Here is a 23146-nt window from a genome sequence, read left to right on the forward strand (position 1 = left end):
TGGGAAGGCGATTGGGCCGGATCCAGCCCCCTGGCCTTAGGGTTGCCTCCCCATGCCATAGAAGATATGTATTACGAAACCATTATATCTTTTTGTAATGTGTTACAAGTCTTTTTGTTGACTGTTTTCTGTTTGGAACCAATAAAGCAATATATATATATATATATATATATATATATATATATAAAACTCTAAACTAAAACAACACTGGCTTCAACATCCAGGCTTTACGACTTAGCGAAGAGACAGACATAAAAGAAACAGCTTTACTTAAACTTCATTTTTTCTTTTTTAATAAAAACACACACCTTTATTTATAATTCTTATATACAAGTAGATTTATATATTCATATATATGTATATAAAAGTGGTCTGATGTGGTGAGGGTAGGGAAGATAGGGACTTCATGAGGTCTAGTAACTTTTATGTTTGACGTGCAAAAGGAAGGGCAGGGCGGGTGACGAGACGGAACTGTGCAAAATGTGCAAGGAGGGGAAAGAAAGAGTTGCAAATGGTCCTGATTCTCCAGAATGACCCAGTTGGCTTGAGAGGAGGGCAGCCGAGTCTTTGGGTCTTCGTTGCCGTAGTGTCTTCAGGCTCGCTCCCCTTCCAAAAGAAACAGAGCCTCAGTTGACGACACCAGGGTTTTCACCGCCTTCGGAGTCTCCGGGTTCCCGGGGACGCGTGCCGGCCAGTCCCGAAATGGAGACATCATCTGCAGGAAGAAGCGAGAAACAGAGATCGCTGAAACTGTTCATTTAAGTTTTTTTATAGGAACTCTAAGGTCATGTATAGGGACGCGGGTGGCGCTGTGGGTTAAACCACGGAGCCTAGGGCTTGCCGATCCGAAGGTCGATGGTTCGAATCCCCGCAATGACGGGGTGAGCTCCCGTTGCTCGGTCCCGGCTCCTGCCAACCTAGCAGTTCGAAAGCACACCAGTGCAAGTAGATAGGCACCGCTCCGGCAGGAAGGTAAACGGCGTTTCCATGCGCTGCTCTGGTTTGCCAGAAGTGGCTCAGTCCTGCTGGCCACATGACCTGGAAGCTGTACGCCGGCTCCCTCGGCCAGTAAAGCGAGATGAGCGCCGCAACCCCAGAGTCGTCCACAACTGGACCTAATGGTCAGGGGTCCCTTTACCTTTAAGGTGCTACTGGAAGGAATTTTTTATTTTTATTTTGTTTTGACTACGGCAGACCAACACGGCTACCTACCTGTAACAAATAAAAAAATCATTCCTTCATTCTGGGGGGGGCACCTCTTCCACCGGCCGGTTCCCCCTCTCCCCCCCCCCACACACTTAAGGCAAAACCAAACCCGACTTACGGAACCGGACACGGATGGGCCAAATCATTATGCAGGCGAGGCCCAGGGTGGCAACGACGGCCATTCCTCCGGTGACAGCCACCATCACCCAACGGTAAAATGGCACACAGTTGCCGCAACAGTGTTCTGTCCTGGGGAGAGAGAAGGAAAAGGGGAAGGCAACAGGGGCTTGTTAATAATAATAATAATAATAATAATAATAATAATAATAATATTTATACCCCGCCCATCTGGCTGGGCTTCCCCAGCCACTCTGGGCGGCTTCCCAAAAGATATTAAAATACTGTAATACATCAAACATTAAAAGCTTCTCTAAACAGGGCTGCCTTCAGATGTCTTGTAAAAGTCTGGTAGTTGTTTTTCTCTTTGACATCTGGTGGGAGGGCGTTCCACAGGGCGGGGGCCACTACCGAGAAGACCTTCTGATCGAACACATAAGACAGAGGGCCTTCTCGGTGGTGGCACCTGCCCTGTGGAACGCCCTCCCTTCAGATGTGAAGGAAATAAGCAGCTATCCTATCTTTAAAAGACATCTGAAGGCAGCCCTCTTCAGGGAAGTTTTTAATATTTAATGCTGTACTGTTTTTAACATTTGATTGGGAGCCGCCCACAGTGGCTGGGGAAACTCAGCCAGATGGGCGGGGTATAAATAATAAATTATTATTATTGTTATTATTATTAGCGGCTTCGGCAGGCAACGTTCCTACTTACGGGCATGGGTGCAAGTTCTGAATGATCATCACGCCCACTCCGTTGGCAACTTTATCCGTGAAGCTCATGGCTCCGTAGACGAAGGCACCGCTGTGCTGTCGGAGAAAACAAGGTTGCCAATTTGGCTTCAGAAAAGCACGACATAGAATACACACAGAACTGAAAATAGCTATAATTTGAAACGTACTGTAAAGTGTGTTATGAAGATGTAATGGAATGAAATAATTTATGATATAAATTATATTATAATAAGGGACGCGGGTGGCGCTGTGGGTTAAACCACAGAGCCTAGGACTTGCCGATCGGAAGGTCGGCGGTTTGAATTCCCGCAATGACGGGGTGAGCTCCCGTTGCTCGGTCCCAGCTCCTGCCAACCTAGCAGTTCGAAAGCACACCAGTGCAAGTAGATAAATAGGTCCCGCTCCGGCAAGAAGGTAAACGGCGTTTCCGTGCGCTGCTCTGGTTCGCCAGAAGCGGCTTAGTCCTGCTGGCCACATGACCCGGAAGCTGTACGCCGGCTCCCTCGGCCAGTAAAGCAAGATGAGCGCTGCAACCCCAGAGTCGGCCACGACTTGACCTAATGGTCAGGGGTCCATTTACCTTTACTAAGAGATTAGATTGGAAAATGTTCAGACAGGACTGATGGAAGTCAAAAAAAGATGTAAAAGTATGTTTAATTACTGTTGAAAATGATATGTTGAAAAACTAATAAAAATTTACGTAAAAAAAGAAACTTAGGTTTTATTTAAAAAAATAATGAAATAAAGATGATTGTGTTGCTGACGTTTTGAATCTCGGCAACACATCAAGGTTTGTGTGTGTGTGTTTCCCTGGCAAGATCGCCCGTGCGCTCTGCGCATGCCCACATTACGTACTGTGTTGCTGCCGATGAGGTCGGCCGTCATGGAGAGAGAAGTTACCAGGATTGTGGCCGAACCCGTGCCCAAGAGGACGGCTGCCCCATAGATCTCCACGCTGATTCTTTCAGCCAAAGCCACCCAGGAAGCAAATGCCAGGATGATTAGCAAGCCCACGAAGTAGGTGAGCTAAACAGAAAAAAGGTGAGAAAAGAAGAGATTTTGAAAAATTATAGAGAGGAAGAGAAACACTAGACTGGGGTCAGCAAACTTTTTCAGCAGGGGGCCGGTCCACTGTCCCTCAGACCTTGTAGGGGGCCGGACTCTATTTTGAAATACCGTATTTTTCGCTCTATAAGACTCACTTTTCCCCTCCTGAAAAGTAAGGGGAAATGTGTGTGCGTCTTATGGAGCGAACGCAGGCTGTGCAGCTATCCCAGAAGCCAGAACAGCAAGAGGGATTGCTGCTTTCACTGCGCAGCGATCCCTCTTGCTGTTCTGGCTTCTGAGATTCAGAATATTTTTTTTCTTGTTTTTCTCCTCCGAAAACTAGGTGCGTCTTGCGGTCTGGTGTGTCTTACAGAGCGAAAAATACGGTGAATATAATATAATGAACGGATTCCTATGCCCCACAAATAACGCAGAGGTGCATGTGAGCTACTCACGTTTCTGCCAATCTTCTTGTTCACAGTCTTCATCAGAAACGAGGAAAGGAAACCGCTAATGTACATCACGAGGGGAATCGTGGCGATGAACTTCTGCAGGAAGGCAAGAGTCAGGGGGAAAAACGGGATGGACTCTGTTATCTCTGGAGGAGGAAGAGCTGAAAACCAGCACCAGCCATCTCCCAGGTCTATCTGGTACGCAGGATGAGACCCTCCCTGCCCGCAAACTGTCTCGCCAGAGGGTTGCATGATCTGGTTATCTGCTGCTTGGACTACTGCCATGTGCTCTATGTGGGGCCACCTTTGAAGGTGACCCGGAAACTCGCTAGAGCAGGCATCCCCAAACTCGGTCCTCCAGATGTTTTGGGACTACAACTTCCATCACTCCTAGCTAACAGGACCAATGGTCAGGGATGATGAGAGCTGTGGTCCCAAAACATCTGGAGGGCCGAGACCGGGGGTGCCTGCGCTAGAGTGGTGCATGCTCTGGTTATCTCCCACTTGGACTACTGCCATGCACTCTACGTGGGGCTGCCTTGGGAGGTGACCCGGAAACTGCAACTAATCCAGAATGCGGCAGCCAGACTGGGGACTGGGAGCGGCCGCTGGGACCACATAACACCGGTCTTGAAAGACCTACATTGGCTCCCAGTACGTTTCCAAGCACAATTCAGAGTGTCAGTGCTGACCTTGAAAGCCCTAAACGGCCCAGTATCCCTGAAGGAGCGTCTCCACCCCCATCATCCAGCCTGGACACCGGGGTCCATCTCCCGAAGGCCTTCTGGCGGTTCCCTCCTTGTGAGAAGTGAAGCTACAGGGAACCAGGTAGAGGGCCTTCTCGGTGGTGGCACCCACCCTGTGGAATGCCCTCCCGTCAGATGTCAAGGACATAAGCAACTGTCTGACTTTTAGAAGACATCTGAAGGCAGATCTGTTTAGGGAAGTATTTAATGTTTGATGTTTTGTTGTGTTTTTAATATTCTATTGGGAGCCGCCCAGACTGGCTGGGGAAACCCAGCCAGAAAGGCGGGGTATAAATAATAAATTATATTATAATTATATCTATCGGACCAGACTGTCCGGACTGAGGCAGAACTCAAGCGCCACCTCATGAGAAAGGACAGTGGCTTCTGGCGAGAACTCACAAGAGCCTCGTTTACCGGGGTCTCAGAAGCCTCTGGGAGATTTTGGGGGTCTCTCACGAGATGTCGCCGGAAACGGGAAACCGCTGGTGCCATGCAAGCGTGGCAACCCTCTGCAAATCTCCCCTGATTGGCAAATCCTGCTCCAAAAACAGCTAGATTTCTGTAACTCCACAAGAGAGGGTGGAGTGTGTGTGTGTGCGTTTTGAAATTGGTCCCTTGAACGTCTAATCTTTGCAAAATGTCGATTATATTCCTAACATTGTCTTTCATATGTCCAGGCAGAACTTGTGAATATAATCTGACAGAACCTTCTTCAACCTATCGGCCAAAATATTAGCAAAAATTTCGTAATCCACATTAAGTAACGATTGGCTTAGGAGTTGAATATGTTAAATTGCATAACGCTGTGGATAGAAGTTAATATGAAAAGGAAGAAAGATGTTAATTGAAGTTAATTTTATTTGAAAATAGTATTGGAAAACTGCTACAATGAGTTAGATGGAAACTCGGCTAGGGGCATTCAAGGAAGTCAACTAACAAAAGGGGGATTGTAAAAGTTAGGATAAATGTTTGTCTGTCTTTCTGTCTGTTTTTATATTGTAATGTTTTTCTTTTATGTTTGTTATAAATTTGGAAAACCAATGAAAATTTTTTTTTTTGGGGGGGGGGAATGAAATCGGTCCCTCGCACCTCAGGAGCCGGTTGCCTTAGCAACCAGGTGAAGGATGCTTCAATCCTCAAGCCTGCCTCCAGTCGGACTCACCTTAGGGAGCATGAGTGAATTGGTGAGGTACATCGCAATGTAGGTTTGGGAGAGGTTGACGATGAGCCGTGTGGCCATATACAACATTGCCACCTGGAAAGAAAGAAGAGGAGAGACAGTCAAAGGAGGAATATTATATACTGTATTTTCCTGTGTATAAGATGCTCCCTGGGATGCGGGTGGCGCTGTGGTCTAAACCACAGAGCCTAGGACTTGCTGATCAGAAGGTCGGCGGATCGAATCCCCACAATGACGGGGTGAGCTCCCGTTGCTCGGTCCCTGCTCCTGCCAACCTAGCAGTTCGAAAGCACACCAGTGCAAGTAGATAAATAGGTACCACTCTGGCGGGAAGGTAAACGGTGTTTCCGTGCGCTGCTCTGGTTCGCCAGAAGCGGCTCAGTCCTGCTGGCCACATGACCCGGAAGCTGTACGCCGGCTCCCTCGGCCAGTAAAGCGAGATGAGCGCCACAACCCCAGAGTCGGTCACGACTGGACCTAATGGTCAGGGGTCCCTTTACCTTTACCTTTAAAATGCTCCCAATTTTTAGGGACTCCAATTTAAGAAAATAGAGGGGGAGATTGCCCCGTGTATAATGGGAAGCGCAACACTCAAAATAGATCACATTCGGCTTCCGGAAAAAGTTCACAAACTGGAACGCTTACTTCCGGGTTTGCAGCATTAGGGTTCCAAGTTGTTTGAGTACCAAGGCGTTTGAGAACCAAGGGACCAGTGTAGCGAGGTTAAAGCTTATATAATGAACTGTAAAGGATGTTTAAAATAACCTTTGTAAAAAAAACAACAACAGAATTATAGGGACAGAACAACCCAAACTGTACAGTGCCCCGTTCGCTACATGATACCCCGTACGCGACCCGTGATTTGCCGCTTCCGCGCATGATGTCATTTTGAGCATCTGCGCATGCGCGAGTGGCGAAACCCGGAAGTAACCCGTTCCATTACTTCCGGGTCACCGCGGGACGTATCCTGAAAAAACATAACCTGAAGCGGACGTAACAAGAGGTATGACTGTATCCTCCAGGAGAAAATCATAATAATAATGACAGCCCATCCGTGAAAGAGGTGGATCTCAATAGTTAACCACACAAAGATCAGCTTTATTGGGCTAATAATAATAACAATAATAATAATTTATTATTTATTCCCCGCCCATCTGGCTGGGCTTCCCCAACCACTCTGGGCGACTTCCAACAAAATATCAAAATACATCAAACATTAAAAGCTTCCCCAAACAGGGCTGCCTTCAGGTGTCTTCCAAAAGTCAGATAGTTGTTTATTTCCTTGACATCTGACAGGAGGGCGTTGCATAGGGCGGGCGCCACCACCGAGAAGGCCCTCTGCCTGGTTCCCTGTGACTTGGCTTCTTGCAGTGAGGGAACCGCCAGAAGGCCCTCAGAGGTGGACCTCAGTATCCAGGCTGGATGATGGGGGTGGAGACGCTCCTTCAGGGATACACGGCCATTTAGGGCTCTCAAGATCAGCACCAGGGCTGCCTTCAGATGTCCTCTAAAAGTCAGATAGCTGTTTATTTCCTTGACATCTGGTGGGAGGGTGTTCCACAGGGCGGGCGCCACCACCGAGAAGGCCCTCTGCCTGGTTCCCTGCAACCTCACTTCTCGCAGGGAGGGAATCGGCAGAAGGCCCTCTGTATCCTGGATTTGGAGCTAGGCCCCCTATATCCCATGGGGATAAGGCAATAGGGACCCAGTCACCTGCCTGGGAACAACCATCTTCTTGCTCCCTCATTGTTTGAACTCACCTGGTAGAAAGAAGGTTCCAAAAGCCAGTGTTTCCAGAGTAGCAGGGGCCGTGCGGGGCTTTTTCGGTCCGGGGGCAACAGGGGGGTCCGTTCCTCAGGATCCGGCAGCCTGGAAACGGGGGCGCTCTTTTCTTTCGTGCCCAGATGGAAGAGAAGCGAAGTGACAGTGCCGATGCACACCACGATCAGAGACAGGTTCTGAATTTGGTGGAGGAAGAGAAAGGCTTTGACTTTCTTTCCCCCCCCCCCCCAAAAATTATTGATTTTCAACATTTATCACAAAAAGGACGTAACAAAACACACAACAAACACACCACAATAAACTAAACACAAAGAGAAATGGTTTCTTCAAATACCTAATTCTCATTACATTGAGAACGTGACTTCCTCAAATTCGCTCTAACTGAATTTCATTATGTCAGTTCTCCAAATTCATACTTCTAATTATATTGATTGCTTTCATTTACTAATCTCTTCTCCTTTATTAATATTCTAATCCTTAATATTGACTACTACGTATTCTTATTCCACTCTGGCCAGACAGTCTGCGGGCAGGGAGGGTCTCATCCTGCGTCCCAGATGGAGCTGGTAGACAGCCGCCCTGGACACAGAACTGAGCTGCACCTCCATGGACAGCTGTGAGTCCAGAATGACCCCCAGGCTGCGCACCTGGTTCTTCGGGGGCACAGTGACCCCATTCAGGACCAGGGAGTCCCCCACACCTGCCCGCCCCCTGTCCCCCCAAAACAGTCCTTCTGTCTTGTCAGGATTCAACCTCAATCCATTAGCCGCCATCCATCCTCCAACCGCCTCCAGGCACTCACACAGGACCTTCACCGCCTTCACTGGTTCTGATTTAAAAGAGAAGGTTGCAGGGAACCAGGCAGAGGGCCTTCTCGGTGGTGGCGCCCTCCCATCAGATGTCAAGGAAATAAACAACTATCTGGCTTTTAGAAGACATCTGCAGGCAGCCCTGTTTAGGGAAGGTTTTGATGTTTTATCATGTTTTTAATACAGTGGTACCTCGGGTTAGGAACTTAATTCGTTCCGGAGGTCCATTCTTAACCTGAAACTGTTCTTAACCTGAGGTACCACTTTAGCTAATGGGGCCTCCAACTGCCGCCGCTGCGCGATTTCTGTTCTCATCCTGAAGCAAAGTTCTTAACCTGAGGTACTATTTCTGGGCTAGCCAAGTCTGTAACCTGAAGCGTCTGTAACCCAAGGTACCACTGTATTCTGTTGAGAGCCACCCAGAATGGCTGGGGAAACCCAGCCAGATGGGTGGGGTATTATAAATTACAATGGTACCTCAGGTTAAGTACTTAATTCGTTCCGGAGGTCCGTTCTTAACCTGAAACTGTTCTTAACCCAGAGCACCACTTTATCTAATGGGGCCTCCTGCTGCTGCCGCACCACCGGAGCACGATTTCTGTTCTCACCCTGAAGCAAAGTTCTTAACCCGAGGTACTATTTCTGGGTTAGCGGAGTCTGTAACCTGAAGCGTATGTAACCTGAGGTACCACTGTATTATTATAAATTATTATTTGTTGTTGTTGTTGGTTGTTGTTATTATTACAGTGGTGCCTCGCAAGACGAAATTAATCCGTTCCATGAGTCTCTTCGTCTAGCAGTTTTTTCGTCTTGCGAAGCATGGCTATTAGCGGCTTAGCAGCTATTAATGGCTTAGCGGCTTAGCGGCTATTAACGGCTTAGCGGCTTTAAGAAAAAGGAAACAAACTCGCAAGAACTCGCAAGACGTTTCGTCTTGCGAAGCAAGCCCATAGGGAAATTCGTCTTGCGGAACGACTCAAAAAACGGAAAACTCTTTCGTCTTGCGCGTTTTTCGTCTTGCGAGGCATTCGTCTTGCGGGGCACCACTGTATTATAATCACCATCATCATCAGAGGCCCAGAAGCAATTAAGGAGCCTGGTGGAACGGACACACAGTTCCGCTTCCTCCTTGCACTCACCCGAAAGACGGGGATGTCGTGGTGGCCGAGGTGGTGACTCTGTTCTGGCTGCCCGCGGTGGCCCACCTGGAAGTGTAGCAACAGCCAGGCTGCTGCATAAACGGTGATGTTTGCCATGACGGTGAAGGCATACCTGTAAAAGCCACGGGAGAGGATGCGGTCAGGAATCGCGCGGTTCAAGGATGAAGTTTAATAATAATAATAAATTTTATTTATACCCAGGCTCAGGGCAGCTAACACCAGTAAAATTACATTAAAAACATAATGGGGGGGGACCAATTAAAATACAGGTTAAAATGCAGCCTCATTTTAATAGTAGCCCATAGATCAAAACCATAAGGGGAGGGAAACATAAGGGTCAGACTGAGTCCAAACCAAAGGCCAGGTGGAATAGCTTTGTCTTGCAGGCCCTGCGGAAAGATGTCAAGTCCCGCAGGGCCCTGGTCTCTTGGGACAGAGCGTCCCACCAAGTCGGGGCCAGTACTGAAAAGGCCCTGGCCCTAGTTGAGACCAATCTAACCACCTTGCGACTCGGGACCTCCAAAGTGTTGTCATTTGTGGACCTTAAGGTCCTCCGTGGGGCATACCGGGAGAGGCGGTCCCGTAGGTACGAGGGTCCTAGGCTGCATAGGGCTTTAAAGGTCAAAACCAGCACCTTAAACCTGACCCTGTACTCCACCGGGAGCCAGTGCAGTTGGTAAAGTGCTGGGCAGCAGCGTAGCGTGGGTTGTCAGCACCCGGGGCAAGGCAAGTAATTTGCGCCCCTAACCCCTAACCTGCCGCCGCTGCCAGCTTCTTCTTGCTGCTGCCTGGGCTGGGGTATTTATGGCAAGGTAGCCACGGCGGCGGTAGCGGCGGGTCCGTGTCAGGTAATCTGAGGCGAGTTGCCGCTGGCGCTGCCGCCCAAACGACGCCGCTTGCCCGGAGGAGGAGGAGGGCAGAGAGGCGAGGAAAATGCAACATGGCCTGGCAGCGGCAGTGGCGGGGCTGTGAGGAGGGGCTGCCTGGCGCCCTCCGTGGCCCTGACGCGCGGGGACTGTGGTGAGCGCTGAGAGCCGCTGCCTGCCAGACGCCTTCAGCCCGGACGTGCGCACAGCTCGTCGGTTCCGCGAGACATGGGGCTCTGCTACAGCCTGCGCCCGAGGCTCTTCGGCGACTCCGGAGGCGGCGAGCGCACCCCCCCAGATGCCCGGTGCGGCCGGCCCCCCCTGTACCCCCCACGCTACGCCACTGGTGCTGGGTGAATGTGATCCTGTGGAAAGGACCCGCTGGAGTTTCTGGGTCAGTTTCAAGGGCAGCCCTGCGTAGAGCGAGTTACAATAATCAAGCCTGGAGGTGACCGTTGCGTGGATCACTGTGGTCAGATCAGGGCGAGAAAGTCCTTTGGTTGAGCGCCAGGCCTCACCGGAAAGCTGTGAGCTCCACTTTACCATGATCACTGTCCACCAGCTCCGGGATGAGAGAGAGGTGGGAGATTTGGGTGGCGGCCCAGCCGAACTGGAAGATGACGATGAAGGGGATGAAATAGATGAGAGCTGCAAACTGGGGGGTGTTTTCAGAGCAGCCCAGGCAAGGGTTGAAGATGAAGGGGAAGGACAGGAGGACGCAGATGGTACCTAAAGGAGAAGGAAATAAGAGAGAGATAGAAGGAAGGGGCATTTTAAAAGGGACACACTGGGAGCAGGCTCCGCAAAGATGCTCTCCGTTTATTTCAGAAGCACTTACGGACTGCTCAATATATATAAAGTGGTACCTCGGGTTAAATCCTTAATTCGTTCTGGAGGTCTGTACTTAACCTGAAACTGTTCTTAACCTGAAGCACCACTTTAGCTAATGGGGCCTCCTGCTGCTGCCACGCCACTGGAGCACGATTTCTGTTCTTATCCTGAAGCAAAGTTCTTAACCTGAAGCACTATTTCTGGGTTAGCGGAGTGTGTAACCTGAAGTATATGTAATCCGAGGTACTACTGTACAGTGGTATCCAGGGCTGGATTTAGGTTTGATGAGGCCCTAAGCCAGGGGATCAGCAAACTTTTTCAGCCTTGGGTCAGTCCACTGTCCCTCAGACCTTGTGGTGGGCCAGACTATATTTTGGAAAAACATATGAACGCATTCCTATGCCCCACAAATAACCCAGAGATGCATTTTAAATAAAAGGACACATTCTACTCATGTAAAAACACCAGGCAGGCCCCACAAATAACCCAGAGATGCATTTTAAATAAAAGGACACATTCTACTCATGTAAAAACACACTGATTCCTGGACCGTCCACGGGCCGGATTGAGAAGGCGATTGGGCATCCGCACAACATGACCACTCCAACAAAGTTGATGTTGAAGAATCGTCGCTTTGACACTGGCGATCTTTGCTTCTTCCAGTACACTGGCATTCGTTCTCCTGTCATCCCAGTGGATGTGTAAAATATTTTGGAGACACCTTTAATGGAATCTTTTGAGGAGTTGGAAATGGCATTTATAAGTGGCCCACGTTTCACAAGCGTACAGTAAAGTTGCTAGTGCAATAGCTTTGTAAACAAGTGAAAAGGAAAAGTAAATTTGTTTATATCACAAGCATTTTGGTTTCCCTGCGAACGTCCCGGTCCTCAAACACTCTGCGCTTCAATTGGGAGAAAGCCGCAGAGCTCAGGCGGTGCTGGATTTCGGAATCGGCCCTTGTGGAAAGATTCCTGCCCAGATAGGAGAATTTCCCAACGTTCACACCACTGAGTTGGATTTGTGGCGCTGCAGAGGGGTTGTTTTGTGCTTGTTGGTGCAGCACTTTGGTTTTAAACAATAGCAAGCCAAGATCAAGACAAAAGGGTGTGATTAACTTGGCTGGGAAACAGAGGCATGTAAATATCTCTTTTGCAACACTCGATTGGTGTATGGTGGAGGTCGAGGGAGCGGCAGGGGCAAGCCCTGATGCTCAGGTTTGCCTCCCAACATGTGATGCATTCATGATGTAATTTTAGGAGTGTTGTGGGTAATAATAATAATAATAATAATAATAATAATAATAATAATAATAATTTATTATTTATACCCCGCCCATCTGGCTGGGCCTCCCCAGCCACTCTGGGCGGCTTCCATAGAAACCAAAAATACAGTAAAATATCACACGTTAAAAACTTCCCTGAACAGGGCTGCCTTAAGATGTCTTCTGAATGTCAGGTAGTTGTTTATCGCTTTGACATCTGCTGGGAGGGCGTTCCACAGGGCAGGCGCCACTACCGAGAAGGCCCTCTGCCTGGTTCCCTGTAGTTTTGCTTCTCGCAATGGTTCCCTGTAACTTGGCCTCTCGCAATGAGGGAACCGCCAGAAGGCCCTCGGTGCTGGACCTCAGCATCCGGGCAGACTGATGGGGGTGGAGACGCTCCTTCAGGTCTTGAAAGACCTACATTGGCTCCCAGTGCGTTTCCGAGCACAATTCAAAGTGTTGGTCTGATCTTTAAAGCCCTAAACGGCCTCGGTCCAGTATATCTGAAGGAGCGTCTCCTCCCCCCATCGTTCTGCCCGGACACTGAGGTCCAGCTCCGAGGGCCTTCTGGCGGTTCCCTCACTGCGAGAGGCCAAGCTACAGGGAACCAGGCAGAGGGCCTTCTCGGTGGTAGCGCCCGCCCTGTGGAACTCCCTCCCATCAGATGTCAAAGTGATAAACAACTACCTGACATTCAGAAGACATCTGAAGGCAGCCCTGTTCAGGGAAGTTTTTAATATGTGACATTTTAGTGTACTTTTCATCTTTGTTGGAAGCCGCCCAGAGTGGCTGGGGAAACCCAGCCAGATGGGCGGGGTACAAATAATAAATTATTATTATTATTATTATTACTACTGGACTGGGTATCTCTGTAAAACTGATAAAAGGGGGAGCCATCCTTTGCTCTGGGCTCCATCCTGCTTCTCCCATGTGGTGGGTGAAAGTATTGTGGCAACAGTTGTCGAATAAAGATCAAGCCTACTGGCTGCTGTTTTGCGCCTCTTTTGGTAATCGTTTGGTAATCCAAGCGAGCCCAAGGCTTTTCCTACAACAGCTTTTATGACTGTACAGTGGTACCTTGGTTCTCAAACTTTATCCGTTCCGGAAGTCCGCTCCAAAACCAAAGCGTTCCAAAACCCAGGCACGCTTTCCCATAGAAAGCAATGCAAAACGGATTGATCCGTTCCAGACTTTTAGAAACAGCCCCTAAAACTGCAATTTAAGATGAATTTTACTATCTGACGAGACCGTTGATCCATTACATGAAAGCAATAATGTACTGCAGTCACAATCAGTAGCTGAACTGAGTTCTACACAGTCACAAAAACAAAACAAAAAAAGTCGCAAAATAAATAGCGAAAACAGACCTCAGCGTAACACTCAAATGAGAAGTGTGACACTCAAAATGGAGCACGTTTGGCTTCCGAAAAACATTCGCAAACCAGAACGCTTGCTTCCAGGTTTGCAGTGTTTGGGTTCCAAGTTGTTTGAGGACCAAGGTACCACTGTATATATGTATGATGATGATGATAGCTGCTATGGGCAGGTAGTAAATTTGAAACAATAAATGGATTTCTGTTTTTCTTCCTTTGTACAGATGTCATCAGAGACATCACCTTGCCAACAAAGGTCCGTATAGTAAAAGCTCTGGTTTTCCCAGTAGTGATGTATGGAAGTGAGAGCTGGACCATCAAGAAGGCTGATCGCCGAAGAATGGATGCTTTTGAATTCTGGTGCTGGAGGAGACTCTTGAGAGTCCCATGGACTGCAAGAAGATCAAACCTCTCCATTCTTCAGGAACTCAGCCCTGAGTGCTCACTGGAAGGACAGATCCTGAAGCTGAGGCTCCAAGACTTTGGCCACCTCAGGAGAAGAGAAGACTCCCTGGGAAAGACCCTGATGTTGGGAAAGATGGAGGGCACAAGGAGAAGGGGACGGCAGAGGATGAGATGGTGGGACAGTGTTCTCGAAGCTACCAACATGAGTCTGTCCAAACTGCGGGAGGCAGTGGAAGACAGGAGGGCCTGGCGTGCTCTGGTCCAGGGGGTCACAAAGAGGCGGACACGACTAAATGACTAAACAACAGATGTCATCACAAAATGAAGCTAAAATCCAGACACATGTGCCCACACACATCTCCCAGTGGGTTAAAAAAACGCTTTGCCGATTGCTTGTAGCTCGGTCGTGTGTCCTCATTCTCCAACACCCCCAGTGCTGGGCAAAGTTCACCTTTTTGAAGAAGAAGAAAAACCTCATCTGCTTTATGAGATCATTGCTTATCTAAAGCCTTAGAAGTTTGCCCACCCCTCCAGTCACAAGACCCTCTGTCCCAAGCTACAATTGCCCCCAGATTCACTTTGAACCAGACAAATTCGGACGCGGATCTGTTTGCTTTTTGATGATTAAGCCTCCTGTGATTTGGGAAAGCAACAAAACCAGGAAGGAGACAGTCCGCCAAATGATACCCTCTTTGCCAGTTTCGTCAGAAAAGGGAACTTCTCAGACCGACTAAGAAAAGTCAGATGTTTGAGGCATACAACATCTGCCCTTTCCAATTCCTCTTTTTAAAAGAGAAAAAAAGTTTCGCTGAGTTATCTGCCCCTCGCAAACACACACGGCGTTATCAAGAGCTAACATTCGCCTCCAAGGTTTGTGTGTCTCTGCCAACCATTCTGCTACAGGTTATTATTTTCTGGGGTTTTCACTGCCACAAATTAAAACCAAAAAACGGTAAAATTCAAGCTGCCCAGGACGGCATTCTGCACAAAGCAGTTAACTTTAGTTTGCAGATCCGACGTTAGTTCATTTCAGTGGGTCTGCTCTCTAGGGTCTTTTCCCGAAGTTAAACTAAGTTCCTAGTCCTCAGCCAATTACTCTATTTTTTGCTCTATAAGACTCACTTTTTCCCTCCTAAAAAGTAAGGGGAAGTGTGTGTGCGTCTTATGGAGCGAATGCAGGCTGCGCAGCTATCCCAGAAGCCAGAACAGCAAGAGGGATCGCTGCTTTCGCTGCGCAGCGATCCCTCTTGCTGTTCTGGCTTCTGAGATTCAGAATATTTTTTTTCTTGTTTTCCTCCTCCAAAAACCAGGTCCGTCTTGTGGTCTGGTGCGTCTTATAGAGCAAAAAATATGGTAATTGGCAACAATGGACCCAAGTCAGTCGCGGCCATTCGTTTCAATGGGTTTACTCTGAGCAGGGCGAACACTGGGCAAAACCTCATATAGTCTTGCGGAGGGTGGGGTGTTTCTGCACGTACACAAATCTACCCAAGGCTAGGGCAGACCCGGTGGAATGAAAGGGCACAAGTTCCTTGCGTCCGTTCATTTCAAAGGGGTCTACTCTCCAGTAAAATATAAGGATCTAGCCTGAACATCTGAAGGCAGCCCTGTTTAGGGAAGCTTTTAACGTTTAACAGACCACTGTATTTTAATACTTTGTTGGAAGCCGCCCAGAGTGGCTGGGGAAACCCAGCCAGATGGGCAGGATATAAATAATAAATTATTATTATTATTATTATTATTATTATTATTATTATTATTAATATGAGTCTGACCAAACTGCGGGAGGCAGTGGAAGACAGAAGTGCCTGGCGTGCTCTGGTCCATGGGGTCACGAAGAGTCGGACACGACTAAACAACATTATTATTATTATTATTATTATTATTATTATTATTATTACAGTATTATTAACTTGCCGCTGGCCGACTGGCGCTCGAATAGGAAGGGGAGGTATCTCATCTACAGTCTGCCCCACAGACTCACTTTTTTGTGGTCATGTGAGCAGAGACTTGACTGTTGACCAGCTGGACTCATTGCCTAGAGGAGATGGGACTTTGGCCACAGCTTTCGCCATCAGCCACCCACCGGAAAAACCAACCCAAGTCCAATCTCAGCTGCTGAGGCTGTGGGGAGGTTGAAAATCGCAGCCAGCCACCAAACAACCCCTTTCAAAAATGGGATATATATATAAGAGTTATTTACAGAAATATAACAGTGCTACAATTCCTATGGCAGCGTTTGAGTGACACTTGTTGAAAGTCACTGTTAACAAACAAGGGTACAAATTGTTGTAAGAAGGTATCAGAAAACACAGAAAAAGTAAGGTAATAACAACCAATATATTCAACACCAGGAAAAAAGTTTGCACGGGGAAATCATAGGACGTCTACTTTATGTTAGTAAAAAGATGGGGGAAAAGAGACTGTATAGATTTAACTTAAGTTTAATTTCTGTAAATTCATAGATTATTTGCATACGGTTGTTTTTTTTTAAATTTTTGTCGTTTCAAGAGTGTGCATATTATTTATGCCAGGGGTCAGCAAATTTTTTCAGCAGGGGGCCAGTCCACTGTCCCTCATACCTTGTGGGGGGCCGGACTATATTTTGGAAAAAAATATGAATGAATTCCTATGCCCCACAAATAACCCAGAGATGCATTTTAAAGAAAAGGACACATTCTACTTATGTAAAAACATGCTGATTCCTGGACCGTCCGTGGGCCAGATTGAGAAGGTGATTGGGCCGGATCTGGAAGTGTGAAGTTGTGTTCAGGATGCACAACCTTCGCAGAAGGCCATATAAAGTTTCACACCCGCGTTTTGAAAATCGGCGAGTCGCGGCCCTTCCTTTTGGTGGGTCTACTCGGAGCAGAATGAATGCAGGAGTCAACCCAAAGCCCCATGATTCGCTTTGAAAACGGCGCACCGTGCAATTAACAGCGACAAAGGAGTATTGTTTGGAGAGAAGTGGTGCGTACAAACGAACAAGCGTTTCAAGAAGGTATGACCGGGGTCATAACCAAATGCCCCAGCTGCCTTGCAAGGTGGACTCTCCTTCCATGAAGCAGAGGTCAGATGGCTATCTGTCATGGCTGCTTTATATAATAATAATAATTTATTATTTATCCCCTGCCCATCTGGCTGGGCTTCCCCAGCCACTCTGGGCGGCTTCCAATTTTTTTTTTAAAATACTGTAATACATCAAACATTAAAAGCTTCCCTAAACAGGGCTGCCTTCAGATGTCTTCTAAAAGTCACATAGTTGCTTATTTCCTTGACATCTGATGGGAGGGCGTTCCACAGGGCGGGCACCACCACCGAGAAGGCCCTCTGCCTGGTGCCCTGTAGCTTTGCTTCTCGCAGTGAGGGAACCGCCAGAAGGCCCTCGGTGCTGGACCTCAGTGTCCGGGCAGAATGATGGGCGTGGAGACGCTCCTTCAGCTATACTGGACTGAGGCCGTTTAGGGCTTTCAAGGTCAGCACCACGCTTTGAATTGTGCTCAGAAACGTACTGGGAGCCAATGTAGGTCTTTCAAGACCGGTGTTATGTGGTCTCGGCGGCCGCTCCCTGTCATCAGTCTGGCTGCCGCGTTCTGGATTAGTTGTAGTTTCCAGCTTTAGCTTTAGCTGAGATTCCTGCATTGCAAAGCGGGGTTGGACTGGATGACCTTTGGGGGACCCTAAATTCTGTGATTTTTATGCCCACGAGTTGTAGCGTTAGGCGGGAACACAATCAGGGCTGAGCAATCTTTTGTTGCGGGTGCTCAGAATGCCCTGACTCATCGCAAATGGAAGCAGCGGCGATAAGCCATGCGGAGCTCTTGCTCTTCTTCTTGTTGGAACACAGCGTCCCAACAAACATGTCGAAAAAGCCCTGAAGTAGCAATTTATGACCCCACCAGCTAGGTTTTCCTAAGAGTTCAGCGCAAGGGGAAACGGAGGAAGTCAGAGAATCAGAAGGGAGAGTAAACAGGAATGACATCCTTCCAGCCGGGAACATACAAAGTCGGCACATTTAATGCTTAAACTAAACCAAGGCTCAGCGTAAAAGACAGAAGGGATCTGGCAGACGAGATCGCCTCTCCTGCTGATAACCTATGGCAGGGAGGTCCAACTCTCTAGAACAGAGGTAGGCAAGAAGAAGAAGAAGAGTTTGGATTTGATATCCCGCTTTATCACTACCCGAAGGAGTCTCAAAGCGGCTGACATTCTCCTTTCCCTTCCTCCCCCACAACAAACACTCTGTGAGGCGAGTGGGGCTGAGAGACTTCAGAGAAGTGTGACTGGCCCAAGGTCACCCAGCAGCTGCAGGTGGAGGAGCGGGGAATCGAACCCGGTTCACCAGATTACGAGACTAAAGCTCTTAACCACACCACCACACTGGCAAACTAAGGTCCGGGGGCCAGATGCGGCCCAATCGCCTTCTCAATCCGGCCCATGGATGGTCCGGGAATCAGCGTGTTTTTACATGAGATGGTGCTGTGGGTTAAACCACAGAGCCTAGGACTTGCCTATCAGAAGGTCGGCAGTTTGAATCCCTGCAATGACGGGGTGAGCTCCCGTTGCTCGGTCCCTGCTCCTGCCAACCTAGCAGTTCGAAAGCACGTCAAAGTGCAAGTAGATAAATAGGTACCACTCCGGCAGGAAGGTAAACGCCGTTTCCGTGCACTGCTCTAGTTCGCCAGAAGCGGCTCAGTCCTGCTGGCCACATGACCTGGAAGCTGTACGCTGGCTCCCTCGGCCAGTAAAGCGAGATGAGCACCGCAACCCCAGAGTCGGCCACGACTGGACCTAATGGTCAGGGGTCCATTTACCTTTACCTGTTCAATAATAATAATTTTAATAATAATATACAAAATTATATACTGGTTTTCCCAGTAGTGATGTATGGAAGTGAGAGCTGGACCATCAAGAAGGCTGATTGCTGAAGAATGGATGCTTTTGAATTCTGGTGCTGGAGGAGACTCTTGAGAGTCCCATGGACTGCAAGAAGATCCAACCTCTCCATTCTTCAGGAAATCAGCCCTGAGTGCTCACTGGAAGGACAGATTGTGAAGCTGAAGCTCCAATATTTTGGCCACCTCAGGAGAAGAGAAGACTCCCTGGAAAAGACCCTGATGTTGGGAAAGATGGAGGGTGCAAGGAGAAGGGGACGGCAGAGGACGAGATGGTGGGACAGTGTTCTCGAAGCTACCAGCATGAGTTTGACCAAACTGCGGGAGGCAGTGGAAGGCAGGAGGGCCTGGCGTGTTCTGGTCCAGGGGGTCACGAAGAGTCAGAGACGACTAAACAACAAATGATAAGAGGAGATCATTTGATGTCTGAGGTGCCCAGTTCTTCCCGAAGGTGCAAAAGGGAGGAGATCTGGATGGATGTGAAAGATTTGGGTCAAGGTATCAACCTCTGAACAAGATGATGTAACAAAGAGTCTGGAAACTGGGTTGTCTCCCTACAAGGGACAGCTGAAAGAAGGGGGAAGTCCAGGTTTCGAAAAAAACAAATGTGAGAGGTTTTATAAGAGTTATGAATAGGCACCCTATAAGTTCCCCTGGCCCTCTCTCAGACACAGGAGTTTGCGGAACTTGGAACCACGTATTGCACTTCACTGATCATAGTTTCCCCCCTACAAAGAATCACAGAATTGTAGAGTTGGAAGAAAGCCGAGCCCAAACCCCACAAATGCAGGAATATGAAGCAGTCCCGTACGGCGATCGAACCTGCGACCTTGGCGTGCTCTAACCAACTGAGCTATGTAGGCTTTCATGTGTAATGTGTAGAAAATGGGGGCTGTATGGATGGCCACCGTGTTCCCCCATCCCTGATTCCAGAAGACTAGGACTAGCCGCCTGAGAAACAGTTTGTATCCAAATGCGATTTCGGTTTTAAACGCAGTGTAAGGTAGTCTCTAAGGGATGCGGGTGGCACTGTGGGTTAAACCACAGAGCCTAGGGCTTGCCGATCAGAAGGTCGGCGGTTCGAATCCCCACAATGACGGGGTGGGCTCCCGTTGCTCGGTCCCTGCTCTTGCCAACCTAGCAGTTTGAAAGCACGTCAAAGTGCAAGTAGAAAAACAGGTACCACTACGGCGGGAAGGTAAACGGCGTTTCCGTGCGCTGCTCTGGTTCGCCAGAAGCGGCTTAGTCCTGCTGGCCACATGACCCGGAAGCTGGACGCCGGCTCCCTCGGCCAGTAAAGCAAGAGATGAGCGCCGCAAACCCAGAATCGTCCACGACTGGGCCTAACGGTCAGGGGTCCCTTTACCTTTAACTGGGGCAACAGTGGCTGCTGGACTCCCAACTCCAAGGACCCCTTTCTCACCATTTGCCCCACCTGAGAGAGATAAACCTCCACCAGCCATGGCAGTCTACCACTGGGCAACAAACAAACCAGCCAACACAGCTGTATTCCTCAAGTCCTGCTTGCAAATATCAAAGAAGCATGGAGTGGAAAATGGATCACTGAACTTGATGACCTTTCTGACCTGACCTCATATGACTTTTTTTGAAGGCACAAATGCACTTAGTGGCTATTTATCAAGATACAGTGGTACCTCGGGTTACATACGCTTCAGGTTACAGACTCCGCTAACCCAGAAATAGTGCTTCAGGTTAAGAACTTTGCTTCAGGACGAGAACAGAAATCGTGTGGCGGCAGCAGGAGACCCCATTAGCTAAAGTGGTGCTTCAGGTTAAGAACAGTTTCAGGTTAAGAATGGACCTCCGGAACGAATTAAGTACTTAACCCGAGGTACCACTGTAATCTAAAATCAACCCTCCATGTTCAGGCACAGTGTACCACATGAAGGGAGCTAAAAGCCTTTTAAGAGGAGATTTTTATTTTTATTTTTTAAAAAACACCCTTATCCCAGATACCAAGTGCCTTGGGTTGAAAATTGTTAAGACTGCCAGTCCACACTGGATTTTTAAATATGTGCTTCTTATCATACTGTGATGTTGCCACAAGTTGCTTTGTAGGAATTTGTGTGCAAAATAAACAATAAAATTTTTATTTATTGAATTTATATCCCGCCCTACACCCAGGGCTCTGAGGGCGGTTCACAGAATAAAATCAAGATATAAAACCACAAAATACCTAATAAAAATAAAAACAACCCCCCCCCAAAAAAAAACACATTTTAAAAGGGCAATTTATTTTTAAATAAAATGTGAAGCTGTTTTTGTCACTGATGCCAGTGCTGTTAAGCGGCTTTGAGAGGTTTCAATGTAACCAACTCGAATTTGGAATATAAACAAAGGAAATAATCAAACGCCGGGAAGAGATGTGCTCAGCTGTCCTCTGTCAGAAGCAGGATGCTGGGGCAGAGGAGGATTCGGAGCTGGCAAGCCCCAGGCAAGGCCGGTTCTGTCCAGCTGGGCCTGTCTCTCTCTTTTTCTAGATATATGCAACGCCACAGCTCTTCCTGCAAACAACCCCCCCTCTGGATCTCTCTTCCCCACCCCCTCCACCATTCCCACGCCGCTGCAAGCTCACCGGCCAAGTGCCACGACTTCCTCCTCCCGTAGCGCCCGCAGCCGCCGGCCTGATCCGCCTCGTAGCCCACCAGCGGCGTGCAGATGCCGTCGGCCACTTGCCCCACCAGCAAGAGCGCCCCCGCGTGGCTGGTGCTATAGCCCAGGATGGAGTGGAAGTAAACCAGCAGGTATGTGAACCACATCGAGGCGCACAGGTCGTTGAGGAAATGCCCCACCGAGTAGCTGAGCCGGGAGCGCGCCGACAAAGGCTCCGGCGGCGGCCGCTGGGAGTCTCCCATGGCGCACCAGCCGCGCGTAAAAGCGCACCAGCCGCGCGTAAAAGCGCACGGGCAGGGCGCATCAGCTTCCGAGCAGGCGGGCGTCCAGGGCGGGCCCGGACGGAGCCCAGCGGAGGCAGAGGAGAGCCGGGACGCGCGGGAGGCTCTGTCCAGCCATGCGTCCTCCGGCCGGCTTTTTATGGGCTCCGGGAAACCCCCCGTGCGCGTCGGAGGCGCGTCCAGCTGGCCGGTTCCGCGGCGCCCCCAAGCGGGCTGGCACCACCACCGCGCGCAGATCTCCGCGCCTCCTCCTCCTTCTCCATCGCGGATCCGAGGCTAAACCGCTGCCGGAGCCAATAGGCAGGCTCCGGGGGCGGAGGAAAACTCGCCCGAGCGCAGGAGGAGCCGAGCGCCGCGCTCCCCGCCCCGTTGCCGCCCCGGGCGCTTCTGCTTCCTAGTAGCGTTAAGAGAAGCGAAACGGCCACGGTGGCAGATTCCTGGCGCTTGTGTCAGCAAGCATCGGCCCCGCTCCCTCGGCTTCAGCGGAAACCTACTCCAGAGTAGACCCATTGGAATGAATGCCCTTGTAATTTCGAGGGGTCTGGCCCACGCTCTGCATTCTAAAGCAGGGTTTTCCAAACGTGGGTCTCCAGCGGGGGGTTTTTTGGGACTACAATTCCCATCCTTCCTGACCCCTGGTCCTGCAAACTAGGGATGATGGGAGTTGTAGTCCAAAAACAAGCGGAGACCAAAGTTTGGGAAGCCTAGTTTAAAGGATATTGAACACACCTTTGAAGCGCGTGACTTCTCCCAGAGAACCCTGGGAGCTGAAATTTGTTAAAGGTAAAGGGACCCCTGACCATTAGATCCAGTCGTGGCCGACTCTGGGGTTGCGGCACTCATCTCGCTTTATTGGCGGAGGGAGCCGGTGTACAGCTTCTGCAAATTAGCAGCTTTGTGAAGGGGGGAAACTACAGCTCCCACGAGCCTTTGAGGGGATTCAGGGGCTTCCAATGAATTGGATTTGTGTGTGTGTGTGTTTTTAGCTGTGGACACCTGAAGTTCTGTGTCCAATTCTGGGCGCCACAATTTAAGATGGGATGCGGGTGGCGCTGTGGGTTAAACCACAGAGCCTAGGACTTGCCGATCAGAAGGTCGGCGGTTCGAATCCCCGCGATGACGGGGTGAGCTTCCGTTGCTCAGTCCCTGCTCCTGGCAACCTAGCAGTTCGAAAGCACCTCAAAAGTGCAAGTAGATAAATAGGTACCGCTCTGGTGGGTCAATGGCGTTTCCGTGCGCTGCTCTGGTTCGCCAGAAGCGGCTTAGTCCTGCTGGCCACATGACCCGGAAGCTGTACACCGGCTCCCTCAGCCTGTAAAGTGAGATGAGCGCCGCAACCCCAGAGTCGGCCATGACTGGACCTAAT

General features: G+C 49.3%; 1 protein-coding gene across 1 annotated transcript; it reads right to left on the reverse strand.

The window, feature by feature from the left end:
• Positions 1-275: 275 nt before the first annotated feature.
• MFSD12 (major facilitator superfamily domain containing 12) lies at positions 276-22036 on the reverse strand. The gene is made up of 10 exons (XM_081846275.1): positions 21462-22036; positions 10619-10829; positions 9214-9346; positions 7244-7441; positions 5466-5558; positions 3558-3650; positions 2911-3081; positions 2036-2130; positions 1325-1455; positions 276-715 (listed from the first exon to the last, which is right to left on the reverse strand). Exons 1-10 carry the CDS (start codon positions 21739-21741, stop codon positions 627-629), a joined length of 1494 nt encoding a protein of 497 aa, XP_081702401.1. The 5' UTR covers positions 21742-22036; the 3' UTR covers positions 276-626.
• Positions 22037-23146: the final 1110 nt, after the last annotated feature.

The sequence above is a fragment of the Podarcis erhardii genome, assembly GCF_964252035.2.
Source record: "Podarcis erhardii genome assembly, chromosome: 18".
Taxonomy (NCBI): Eukaryota; Metazoa; Chordata; class Lepidosauria; order Squamata; family Lacertidae; genus Podarcis; species Podarcis erhardii.